This window comes from Charadrius vociferus, unplaced genomic scaffold (genome assembly GCF_000708025.1).
Source record: "Charadrius vociferus isolate BGI_N301 unplaced genomic scaffold, ASM70802v2 scaffold282, whole genome shotgun sequence".
NCBI classification, from domain to species: domain Eukaryota; kingdom Metazoa; phylum Chordata; class Aves; order Charadriiformes; family Charadriidae; genus Charadrius; species Charadrius vociferus.
In genome coordinates this window covers 10,600,710-10,614,246 of record NW_009647731.1, presented here as the reverse complement: position 1 = coordinate 10,614,246, position 13,537 = coordinate 10,600,710, and the positions used below count along the sequence as shown (strand labels likewise).

At 39.8% G+C, this 13,537-nt stretch overlaps 1 protein-coding gene across 1 annotated transcript in view; it reads left to right on the top strand.

The window, feature by feature from the left end:
* FGFR2 (fibroblast growth factor receptor 2) overlaps positions 1-8,327 on the top strand; it is an 84,272-nt gene extending 75,945 nt beyond the window's left edge. Inside the window, 4 exon segments of the mRNA XM_009881656.1 lie at positions 1,315-1,385; positions 3,224-3,361; positions 4,191-4,296; positions 8,050-8,327. Of these exon segments, the coding sequence (XP_009879958.1) occupies positions 1,315-1,385; positions 3,224-3,361; positions 4,191-4,296; positions 8,050-8,214 (480 nt within the window). The 3' untranslated portion in view covers positions 8,215-8,327.
* Positions 8,328-13,537: the final 5,210 nt, after the last annotated feature.

The following is a 13,537-nucleotide window of genomic DNA, read 5'->3' as shown; positions in this document are numbered from 1 at the left end:
TGATTCACTTCAAAACTATGGTTATAAACTTAATGGGCTTCTTGTAGAGCAGCCTCACTTTTCATCGCGGACAGAAAACAGGGATCAAGGACATGAGCATTTCTGTCCCCTCTTACAGCGACAGGTAGTTAAAAAGATAACCGAAGAGGCTGTATATTGTCTGATTTATTAGAAATGCCAAAATACAAGAGTTGTTTTTTGTGTGTCCCTGACTCCCATCACTTGAAATAGTGGAAATATTCCTGTTGATTCCAGCTCATTTTGTACCAACCCTAAGATCTTGAAAAACGCTACATAAACAGTGCTAGCAATAACCGTAATAAAACCCCTGTTTATGTGTGATAATGGCACATACAGCTTTGTGCCTTTTGCCTGTGCTTTGCTTGTTATGTACCAGTTGTGGCGGTAGCATCAAAGTGGGGCTAGACATTGAGAAAATGGATTTTTTTTACTCCCCACTCTGTCACTGTTTTGCTGTTTCACCTGTGCCAAATCAAGAAGGTAAAACATTTCAGATGTAGTCGTTGATGCCCGGCTTGAGCAGCTTACACCTCCTTCTCAGGAGGTCTATGATCCCGACGAACTACACGTGGGTTTTGATGGGAACTTGGCGGAACTCACTCAGTTCTACAAGCTTTGATATTTTTTATAAATATTAATTATTATTAACAATCATGTTAAGTGGCTTATGTACGAAAATAAAGCACTGAGTGATTAATGGTACTCTAATGGTACTATCTGCCTGCTTCCAGAAGACAGAGCAACCAGGTACAGGTACGAACTGGAGGGAATTGAACCTTCCACGAGTTCCTGGGCTCTGAGCAGAGCAGACGGTGTGTGCAAAGCAAGAGGCAGTGGTGACCGTGAGCTTTGTTTGGGTCACCGCCAAAGGTGGAACAGGAAAACAAAATTCTTGGGTTTAGCCATCAACTTATTTTTGCAGGCAGGCCTGTTTTTCAGAGGATTATTGATTGGGGTGGTTTTTGTCTTTAAAGAGGCACAGTGGAATTATCTTGTTAATTTTGATGGGCTTATTCTGTTGTTCTCCTAGCAAGCAGTCTGGGAACTTTTTGGGAGCCCTCAGTGCTTTTAATTTTATCTTCAACGTTTATATCCATTTTTCTTAACAGTCTGCCTACTTTAACCTGTTTTACTATTTTTTCCCCTGAAAATTTTGAAGGTAAATTACGTGCTGGTTGGCATTAGGAGACTGTTCTCTGAGAATTGATTACTCTTTTTAAAAAATGGGGGTTGAAATCATCCTGTAAATTGCTACCTTTTTAATTTTCCTTCCCTTCCCCTCCAAACTTCCAGGGACGGCTTCCAGTAAAGTGGATGGCTCCAGAAGCTCTGTTTGACAGAGTTTACACGCATCAAAGTGATGTGTAAGTGGCCTTATTTGGATGGAGTTTTGGGGGGTGGGAAGGAGGGTTGTTTTGGTTTGTATTTGTTACAAGTTTGGGATATTTTGAAACATATTTTCCTGTTGGCCTTTACCTTTAAGCGTTTTCATTCTGTTTCACGTATTAATAGATGGAACAGGACTTGCCCTTAGAAAGTGAGGATTTTATGGTAGACTGCTAACCAGTGCTCTGTTACTAATCTGCCCGGCTTCAAAGCACATGAAAGGTGGAAAATGCTAACCTCCTTCTGTCAGTGCGGAAGTTTCCCCCCTTGAACTTATTTACGGATGTGCAGCTACAAAGAGTCTATCTAATTTGCTTGGCTTTTGACATACGCTGGACTTCCTTCAGGTTTAAAAAAAAAAAAAAAAAAAAAGAGAGAGAGAGAGAAAAGAAAAAAAGAAAAGAAAGTTCCTGAAAACGTCGTATAAAAAATTTGTGCTAAGATTAGGTATAATAAAACATAGGCTGGTTGCACTGGAAAAGCTTTCTCTGATTTTTTAGAAGCATTGCTGCTTCCCAGCAGTACTTCACATGCAGTAGGAAATCATTGGACTCTGACACTTCAAAATCTTTTAATGTGTGCACAGAGTTGCTGGCTGATGCAACCGCTCAGGATTTATTCTGCTTCCCATTAGAGTTTCCTAAGCCCATCTACAGTACTCGCGTGCACTGCGCTTGAAGTAGACGTGTATTTTTTATGCGGCGCAGATGAGTATCTTATGTTTTTTATTTCTCCGAGAGGAGCTGTTAACCGTAAAGGGCTGGATGCTTCCCAGCACAGGTGTAAAAGGTTATGCATGTCAGTGCAGGGTTAAAAAGAAAAAGCAGGGCAGAGAAAATAAGAGGTATCTCCTCTTTCTTTAACCTGGGTGCACTTCCTGAGACGCTCTCTCCTTAAGAGAAGCATTTACTGAGGCTTTTCCTGCAATCTTTACATTATTTACCAAGGAAAGTATATACACAGGCTAAGGGTGGATCAAACTTTTGTTTTAAAAATAACATCTTGGCAAAATATTTAAGTGAACGTGGAGTAAACTCCTTCACTGGTTGAGGACTGAAAGTCAGGCTGAGCTGCGCAGCAACCACGGAGGACGAGGGTTTCACTGCTGGAACTTGGAGGCTCTTGGCCCCGTGGTGGCTTTGAAGATGGCTAAAGATAATATTATTGTAAGTTTGTGCAAACAGTTTACTAAAATACACTGCTGCGAAGCTGGGAGAGCTGCAGAGAGGTTCGGGAGCCAGGGCAAGCTGTGTGCTCGCGCTCACCTGGCAAAGCCGCCTGCCAAAGAGCCCTGGGTTGCCAGCAAGGCGTGATGAGGCAGGCTCTGGAGGAGGTGGCAAGCAGGCAGGAAAGCTGGCTTGAAATTAGCCTCCTTCATTTCCTAACAAAAATTAATAATGCAAAAAGAAGAGCAGAACGATGCGAAATATTTTTTATTTTCAACAGTCTGCTTTTTCCAAAATATCCCGCCACGTAATTGCAGTTCAGCGCAGCTGTGAGTGTTCTGTAAATAATTAAGCTGTGAAGACGCAGTTCTTTGCAGTAGCCCTGGAAACTGGGGGTGCTCGGAGCACACCAGACAAAGGCAAAGAGTGGGTTTGAGAACGTGCCGAGGTCCGTCCCTATTCTATATGCCGCCCGTGCATCTGGTGCACTTCGCAGATTGATGTGTCCCGCTCGGGGCGGTCGGAGTTGGGCAGGTGTTGGTTTAAGCATCCCCGAAGATGGATTTGCAGTCATTGCATCTGCCGCAGACGCCTCTCTGTTTTCAGCAGTAAGGCAGATCTTCTAATGCAGTTTTGTCTTTGATTTGTAGATGGTCGTTTGGTGTGTTAATGTGGGAGATCTTCACCTTAGGAGGATCCCCTTACCCAGGAATCCCAGTGGAGGAACTTTTTAAGCTGCTTAAAGAAGGGCACCGAATGGATAAACCTGCCAACTGCACCAATGAGCTGTAAGGACCCTTATTTGCTGTTGTACCAGGATGGAAGGGCACAAACTGGACTGAATTCACGTGGTTAATGCTACCCCTGGCAGAATCAAACATTTTTGGAGTTGTTTGACTCTAAAAATTGTGGCTATATGCGTGTGTGCAGATATGTAAAGAAAGGGTATGAAAAGGTCTTCAGGAAACGTTTGACAGGGGATGTCTCTCTGCACACCCTGCTGTAATCCCATTGAAAAAGAGTAGATCATCTACAAGCCAGTCTTTGTCAGTGTTTTTACACCCGTATTTGTTTTATTTTAATTTCATTAACATGAAAATTCCTAAATGGCAGACATACCACTAATCGTATATAAGGTACATCAGTCTGGTTTTGTACTCAACAAAATACATCTGGGAGCTTCTGCATTCACGCAGCATTATCTCCTGGTGATGAGGGGAGAGTGTTCTCCTTTTCTGATATTTCAGTATAGCCCTTAACTATTTTGAATATTTTTTCCTATTTTAATTTCTTCACTTCACAAAGATGGCAATCCCCCAACTTGCAAAAATATTTCAGCATGTGTAATTGAACACTGTTGAAATTCCTGGGACAGAAGGCGACAGAATTGGGTCCCCAAAAAGGTAATTTAGGCACTGGGCAAGAGAGATCCAGGCGTAGAAGTGCACCTTTGAAGGAAGGGAGCACTGCGCAATTTCGGTCAAGTCAGTGGTCCACATGTAGGGCTGTGGGTGCCCACAGCTTTACTTGTCATGAAGAACATTGACTATGCATGAAAAGGTTTACGAGAAGGATGTGTGATTTTAATTAAGCCAAGAAAATGTGTATTTCTTACAGCTATATGATGATGAGAGATTGCTGGCATGCTGTGCCTTCACAGAGACCAACTTTTAAGCAGTTGGTGGAAGACTTGGATCGGATTCTCACTCTCACAACTAATGAGGTAGGTAAATTGTTTCCCTCCATAAGCTGCTGATCAGGAGAAATGGTTCAGGAGACAGATGGAATTTATTCAGTTATGAAATCCTGCTCAAGTTCTCTTCTTGTTCTGTTTGTTGTTGTCCTCTGAGGTTACACGCAGCTAAACTATGTATCCTATGAAATCCTCGTTTTTTTGCCATTATGCCGTGATTTATGTAACTAAACAGAAACACATCTTTAAAGTGTTTTTGTTTATTTCTCATTGCATCTTTTGATGTTTTAACATAGCAGTATCGAGGGACTACACGTGGCAGGTTGAGGGGCAATGTTTATGTTTCAACATGAGTTTCATGTGAAGGAGAGATGTAGACTTCATGGTGTTTTTCATTTACCGACTCGGTTTGATTCCCAGCCATGATATCTAGGTCAGAAGAGGAGAAATCGTCAATGGTAGATTTGAGATTATATGTCTGAGAGTGAATTAGGTTCACTGAAAGAGCTCTCTGTGGAGGGAACGAGGACCCGCGGGGAACGTGCAAACAGCCATCCAATTATCCAAAGGTCCTGCCTAACACTGCTTCAGGTTGGGATATATGCATGCAAAAGGTTTTATTTGAAAAGCATTCTTTTAGAGGTCTGAGATATTATTAGTTTTAGCAAGGAACACGCTGATTAGGGTATTCACACAGGAATCGGTTCTCTTATCACTAAGTCACACGCACCTTTGAGGGAGATCACAAGTGATGGAAATGTTGATTCTTTAGGTGGAAAACTTCTTTTGAGAGAAAACGCCTGGTGTCACAGAAACATTTTACAAATTCCTAACATTTCTGAGAAATGATATGTGTAATAGGAGGGGAAAAAAAAGAACGAAACTCATACAGAGTAAAGTTGCAACAACTTTTTTTGACCATTTCAAAATAAATTTTTCAGATTTGCTATGATTATAGCACTTCTTTGTAAGGCGGGGAGGGAAGGTAGGAAAAAAAAAGGTTTGGATGGCTCTATATTGGTCCTCAACAAAGCTTTCTAATTTTTCAGAATTGTCATAGAAATAAAAAATGGATTATTAAGCCGCATTAGGAAAGGCTGTATGCAATAGAGGTGACAGGAGAACCTGAGTAAAGAGATGCTGTTTTTTATGCTCATCATTTGCTCAGTAGAACCAGTTGAAAAAGATTCTTTGCCTTCAGTAGCAGCTATAAATTTAACTGGATTCTGTTGTTAAGGCTTCCTCTAAAAAGTGATACCTTCAGAGATGGGGCAGGACTACGTGCTGCCAATGGAGTCAGTAACACAGCTCTGCGTGCTGTTTCCATTTTCCCCTCATCCAGTCCTGACTGCATCTTTTCCTGCCTAATTTATATATGATTTCACAAGATGGGCTGGAGGTGGGCTGGCTGCCACCGCGGAGTGCTGGGTGGCTTGGACTGGATATGCATTTGCAAACTCAAGAGGGAGGTTCTGGGCTGCAATTCTGAGCCTGGGAAAGGACATTGCTTTCTTTTTTGTGTGTGTTTAACCATCTTGTCTTCTCAATTCTGTACTGCTCATAGACCTGGAATGATCTCAAAGGTAACCTGGAAAGGCCTTTAAGGTTATGTAAGTTACTTTAGACTAGAATCATAGGAAAAACGACTGGAAAAAGCTTAGGAACACATCCAGTCCATCTGACAGGCCTACGGCAGGATCCACTATACGTTTGTCATTCCTGACAGATGTTTATGTAACTTGTCCTTAAAGATCTCCACTGCTGTGTTTCCGCATCGTCCCTTGACAGTCTATTGCTTTGTTTCATTAGCCGTGCTTCTTGAAAGTTTTTCCTAATCTCTAATCTTTCAACATAAGATACTGCTTCTGTCCTATCCACCCTGGACAAAAAAGCAAATTATTTCACTTATCTTTGCAGCACGTTTTATGTTCCTGAAAACTCGTTATGTTCTCACTCCGTGTCTCCTGAGAACTCCAGTGTGTCCCGTTTTCCTCCATAGCTTGTGCTTTTGAGACTTCTTGATTTTGTGTAATCTGCAGAGTTTTCCCGAAGTGCAGGTCCTTCTGGAATCAGTCTGACAATACTTCTGCTCGTCCCCTCCACAGTGGCACTTTCCCTTTCCCCCTGAAATGACACTGTTGATACAGGGTCAGCCTAGTTCACCCAACAACTCAAAGAATTGCCAAGGCAGCCAGTAATATCTTCTGTATTTGTGCAAGTAATTACTTCTGCTTAAATGGTAACATCTTGCTCTTCTACATGCTGAATCATCACCTGTTGGGGTTTTTTGTTGGTGTTTTGGTTTTGGGTGGGGTTTTTTTGTTGTGGTTTTTTTTTCCCCCCAAAAGACCCTATTTCCCCTGTTTCCCAGAGTAGTGTGCGATGTTTCCTTGAGCCTCATGAGCAGAAGTCGCCAAGAGTCAGCCTCGTGGCTGTGTGGTTATATCACCACCAGGAACCATCCTCATACTGGAAACTTCTTGTGTCCCTTTCTGTGACTCTGGCCCTTGACATCGGATCAGGAGGCTGGAGAGGGGTTGAGGATCCCACCTTCAATTCTGAATTCGTAACTGAATTGTATCAGGCCTTTTGATATGAGGAGCCATGCCCGATAGCCCATGAGAAAGCCCTGTTCCTTTACATACTGGACTGCTTTCTTCTTCTGTCTGCTTAGAAAATGGTTGATTATTTCTGATCACGTAGGACTGGTTTGCTAATACATAAATAAAGATCAAGATTGTCCTCGTGGATCTTTTAAAAGCCTAGGCAGTGAGACAAACTGTCTTCTGCTGCCTACTGTATTTGTCGGCATTTTAAAACTTACAGTCCCCCCCTCTTTTAAATGGTGACCGTTTTTTACTATAATATGGTAATGATTGAATTTCTGACTTTAAAAAAAATATGTTAATTGAAGAACTGAATTACCCCAAACCTAAGTACAGCAGCATAAAATACTGACTGAGGTGGAAGACTTGTCTCGTCAGTATGATCATAGCTTGAGGTTTAGCAAATGAAGAGATTGCATTTAAATGAATGCAGCTGCCTTTAGAAGTTGAAAGAGAAGGAACATTTCAAGGGGAAAAATAACTTTATTCTCCTGCCAAAACTGTTGTTTCTAGCAAAAGAGCCTTAACCCAAAACTTGGATTCAGCAGATATTATTTCCTTTTTTAATGACTGCTTTGGTCATGGCTGCTCTGGGACACACACATGCGCGTGCGCGCACACACACACACACAAATATGTAGTGTAAAAACCCAAATCTAGGGTTTTAATTTTTTTAATTTTGTTTTCCTTTCCTTTTTGCACGTATGCCACTGCGTGTTTAAAAACAAATTTAATATCACAGAATATAAAACAGATATTCAAAGTGACCAAAGGAATACAAAGTTGGAAGTATCTTTCCCTCTCCAAATCATTACCATGTGCTAAAGAAAAATGGTTCTATTTAGGATGAAATTTCATTTTTATCATTGCGAGTGAAAAGTCCTCTTTTGATGTGGTTGGCATGTTTATTTCCACTGACGCGGCGAATGCTGGTGATGTCGGACGTCAGAAAAGTACCGTGTTATTGGTTTGGTTTTTCTTTCTCTATTCAAGCTCCTTCTTTTATGAGATATTTAAGCAACAGGCAGTTTTGAATGCAATTGCGTTAGAGGAATGAGTGTCATTTTTAAACTGTTCTTTTAACCACAATATAATCAACCCAAATCAGAGCAGCGGTAACATGTTATTGTCAGTTTTATTCACTGTCCAAAAATGCAATGTATTTCTTTTGTCATAGGAGTATCTGGACCTCAGTGGACCTCTCGAACAGTATTCACCTAGTTACCCTGACACGAGGAGTTCGTGTTCTTCAGGTGACGACTCTGTTTTTTCTCCCGATCCAATGCCTTATGAACCTTGTCTTCCCAAGTACCAACACATGAATGGAAGTGTTAAAACATGAAAAGAAATCATACAGAGGAATAAAGAAACAAGAACATCAAGCTACCTACCATATACAAAGCAAAATCTTTTCTCCAGGACCTTAATGTTTCTGCTTGTACATATGAAATATGGAACAAAAAAAAAAAAAGGAAAAAAAGACCCCAAACTTGGAGGAAAGCAGTCAGAACCTACATAAAGGATCTCATAATTTGCAACTTTTAAATATTCCCAACAAAGAAGAATGTTTCTGAGCTGTGTCTAGATACCCATCGCTATCGATTTTCTGGCTTCCTGTAAGCTGCAACAGACTTTGTTTGTACAATGGACCAGTTGGACTTGAGGCAAACTCTGGGTCTGCCTTCCTTGTTTATTTTGTAATATTTGGAGAAAATATATGTTGGCACACACTTACAGAGCACAAATGCAGTATATAGGTGCTGGATGTATGTAAATATATTCAAAATATGTATAAATATATATTATATATATTTACAATGAATTATTTTTTGTATTGATTTAAAAATGGATGTCCCAATCCACCTAGCAAATTAGTCTCTTTTTTAACAGCTATTTGCTAAATGCTGTTCTTACACAGAATTTCTTAATTTTCACCATCCAAAGGTGGAAAATACTTTGCTTTCAGGGAAAATGGTATATCGTTAATTTATTAACTAATTGGTAATGTACAAAACAGTTAATCGTTTATAGGGTTGTTGTGTTTTTGTAATTTAAATGGCATTTCTATGCAGGCAGCACAGAGAACTAGTAGATATATTGCTCAGTCTTTACTAGTTTTCAGATCTTTAAAAAAAGAAATATTTACAGTATATAACTAATTTTGGGGAATTAAACTTTTGATTTATTTGTGATAAAAACTGCAGTGTCAGATGATTATTCTTATCAAAACCAAATCCTTTAACAAGAAAGTCTTTTATTCTCAATACCCGTCACTTCAACAGTTTAACTCTTTAGCAGTGTTTCCCATGGCCAAAAAGCAGAATCATTCCACTTACCAAAAAAAAGATGCTAAAGAGGGTTCCTAAAGTAAGGAGAGACATTACTTTGTCTATAACCATAGCAGAACGTACTGCTCTAAAAGGAGCTGAGCTTCTACCCTGGGTTGCACATGCATCAAATTAACTACAATTCTCTTCCCTGAGTTGGATAATAGGTTCCAGATCTTTTGGCCTGGATTTTTTGCTTTTTAGACTGTCCCTCTATTGTAACTTAAGTTAAAAAGAGAGAAGTTGTTTATAATGACAATTTGCCATAGGAATATCAGCATCTTTTTAAGGGATTAATTCATGCTGACTCCAGTATTTCCTTCTAATCCATTCCATAACAGTAGGTATAGCACTGGCCTCTGCTAAAATATCACTGTTGTTTGTATCTTTTTACGGAAGTCTCGTGTTTTTACTTTCAGAACACTCACACTGATATGGCCATGCAATCTGAATGCAAATTACACAGTTTTATGTGGTTGGTGTTTTTGGTTTGTTTTTTTGTTTTGTTTTGTTTTTTTTAAATTGGGTAAAAAAGGTCTTGAAACCTGTTAACTTTTGTACTGACAATAAAATGTTTCTACAGATATTAATGTTAAAATTACAAAATAAATGTCATGCAGCTTATTTTTCCTAATCCTTTGTGTCATACAAAATGGTTTCCTGAATATCAAGTGATGGAACACGTCCAGAAATGCTTCCTTTTGACCTTCTCATAGATCCTGTATTACAAAACAATTCTTTCAGGAATAATACTTTTTCCTCTGTCTTGTAAAATGTCTGCTCATGAATAACATGGGTTACTTGAGTAAACGTACGTACGATCTTTGGTGTTTGTGGGGTGGGACACTATTTGCTGGAAAATGAAGTGTTCATAGAGTAGACATAAAATATATTCTCTTTTCATTAAGTCAGGCTCTATCCTTTAATTAGTGAGGTTTCTCATTCACAGTGGAGAGGCTGGAGGACCATTTGTATGGGAGATTTGAAAAATAAAATCCTAACAGATGGAAAGACAGTCGTCATGGGAAGAGTATAAAACTTGGGGTTTTTACTTGAAAACAGAAGGAGGACACCAAAATAGCTAGTGCTTGAGGTGAAAATGGGAACTTTATGGTCACATTACTGGTGCAGGTTAGCCAGAACAGACTTCTTGAACCCGGTCTTCACCACATGCTGTGAAAGTGCTGCAGACACCAAATTATGCTTTGGTTTCTTTTCATCTCTTTCTACTTTGACCAGAAGTCCTGTACCAATCCCAAGAAACTTTCTAAAAAGGGACCTGTTAGAAACTGGTGTTTTCCAACTAAGAATTATCTGATTGAAAAATTCCCACTGGTTCTACCAAAGAATAACAATTCCCTTTCCCCACGACATCTATTACTATGAGCAGCAATGGTAGCTGCCGTCTGACAGAAACCACAATATTCTTAATGACACACGTCTGGTTTTAAGATTCTCTTAAGGGGTATCAGAAGATCTTGAATCTTGCTGTGCTTGTACTGAATACCTTTGATACCTTTTTAAAATAGAAGTATGTAAACAATCAGAAACATGATGGAGAGGAGCTATTAAATCATGTAGGCTTACTTAGTTGCCTTTGTTTTGTTTTAAAGAGTTTATTTGCTTTTCCTGTGTTCATTTTTATTTTAGCTCTCAAAGATTAGTTTTGCACCTCAGAGATGCAAATTTCACACTTTCACAAATTCGTTTTTGGGGGGGGAGAAGCAGAACATCCTCTGTGTGTGGAGTTGCAAGAGGAAATTAGGCAGCAGAAAATCCAGCATTGAAATTTGTCTGAAGGGGACATATTCTTTATCGCCCTGCCTACCTTTGCCTTTTTCTTGAGGAGAAAGGGTTAGGAATTTGGATTGCTATCTCATCTAAAAATAAAGTTGCCGTTAATACCAGGAGCAATAATGAAGAGTAGCATTATGTCAGGAAATGGATTTATATTGATGTGGATAATGAGGATTAAGTTCTGTGGATAATCAGTTTCCTGCATCATCTAATTGTTTCTTGTCTCTTGTTTAAGTATTGATTCTAATCAACTCTTTGTAATATATGAGAAAATATGGATATAAAAAACAAATTTATTATGGGTCAAAGAAGCTGACATTGCCTGTTATGTTTTTGTTTCACTTTTTCACTGTAATATAACAAGTAGCATGGGCTATATACAGCAGATAAGAAGATAGATTCTATTCTGTCACTTTTCCTGTTGGTTTGATGTCATTCAGTATCTGTTTTATGCTTTTACAAAAGCAGGAGTTGAACTGTGTTCTGAGTTTCAAATTTGTCAAGACAAGTAAGTTTATGGTTTTATTTCTGGCAGCAACGTGAGCAAATCTATGTAGAAAATTGACTAATTTTCATGTCTGTCCATTGAAAGGATATCAAGAAAAGCACTACAAAAACCTGGGGACCGGAGACAATCTTTTTAGTGAAAGGTTCAGTGATCTCAATATAATTAATTAATCCAAGAGAAGGTTAAGAGTTGTCTTGATCAGGGTGTATAAACTGCTCTTAAGACCCATCCTGGCTGGGTGGAAAGGCACACCTTTTGGGTGGTGGGAGCAGTGTACTGATGGATGCCATCGACCTTCCCCCAGTTGGAGCAAACATGATCTCCTGTGGCTCAACGGTGAGGAACATCCAGCAGTGAAGTGAGTTGGTGGTGATGCATCCTCCTGTCCTCCATGTCTGTGGTGGGAAAGCTCGTGTCATGCAGATCCTGAAGGGCAAGAGTTGGACACTTTCCGTAGTCCAGGAAATTTCAAGTATGCGCAGAGAGTGACTGCTCAAATCCATATCTGGTGCTTGTCGTTAAGGAAAGGTATAGAACTGTTGGAAGATAAGTCCTTTAGTAAACCTTCCAGAAACTTTCATATGCTTTAATTGCATTTGTGGTTTTTTTTTAAGTAGCCTGACATACTCAAGGGAGAAACTGGGGCAAAAAAGTTGCTATTCATAGAAGGAAAAAAACAACCAACACCCGTTTTTGAAAGGCCATCTGTCTGTTCTGTAATCAGGAAGCTCTGTAAGTGCATAATTTGATCTAATTATTAGAAAAATATTTCATTGATTTTTTCCACAGTAAATGTAATAAATCTGTTATGATGAAGCATAGATTACCTCCAACAATTTGTGCTTGGAAACACCGTCAGTTCTTTTGTGCCTAAAAATGTCTGTCCTTTGGAGTTTTTGTCGCCGGTGAGTCCTGAATGTTACAAGCAGCTTAAATGCAACAGACTTTGTGGAGCAAGTCTTTTTTATCCCCCTTTACCTATGCAAAAACTCCCGTTAACCAGATTTTCCATAAAACTCCTAAAGGAGAGAGAAGATGGAGGCGGTCGTTCTTCTCACAAGGATGCACGGGGACAGAACGAGGGGCAAGAATCACCCATTGCTTCAGGGTATTCCTGTCTGGATTTTAGAAACCATTTCTTCACTGTGAGGCCACTTGGACACTGGGATAAGCTGCCTAGAGAAGCAGTGGAACCTGCCTGGCCGTAGATATTCAAGACTTGGCTTGATGGGGCCACAGATAACCTAATCTCGGGCCCTGCTTTCAACACAAGGTTGGCCAAGATGATCTCCGGGGTCCCTTCCAGCTGAAACTTTTCTGTGATTTTGCAAATCTGCGTTATTGGCCAAAGGTAACCCAGGTCTGCAGAGGAGTTCTGGAAAGCTGCACTGGCTCGTGTTGAGGTTGTCAGTGGGATGTATTGTTCAGTAAAATCAATTTAGTGATGCATTTAACAAGAGAGAGAGATCCCTCTCTATTAAGGCATTTGAATTTTAGAAGTCGCGTCCTGGCTTGCTTTTGATTATCCCAGCTGGCCAAAAATTTTCTGATTGAATTCCTATGCAGTGGAAAACACTGTTTTGTCAAAAGCTTTCTGAAGCATGAGTGTCTTCCAGAAGATAAAGTATTTTGACCTTATCAGAGTGACATGACCCTATCAGAGTCATCTTGTCAGAAGGAAGTGAAGTCATTTTATGTTGCAACTATTTAGCAGTAGACAATAATATATAAAGTCAAAATAAGAATGGAGTACTTTGATTTTATCAAAACAGAATGGATTGACTAACTCAAAGTAACACCCGTGTACTGCAAATAATTGCACTTTTAAAATGTTTTATTTCCAGTTGAGGCTGGTGCTGAGTTTTTCGCCAAGTACCAGAATTTCTTGAGGAATAAGTAACAATGATTATATTTCTCAGAGCACCTATCAATATTTTGACAGGTTTTTTCTTGATGCACCAGCTATTGTTCCCCACAACCAGACTGCTGTGAGCGAGGCCAGGAGCCAGTATATCTCAGGAGGGTTTGTGAGG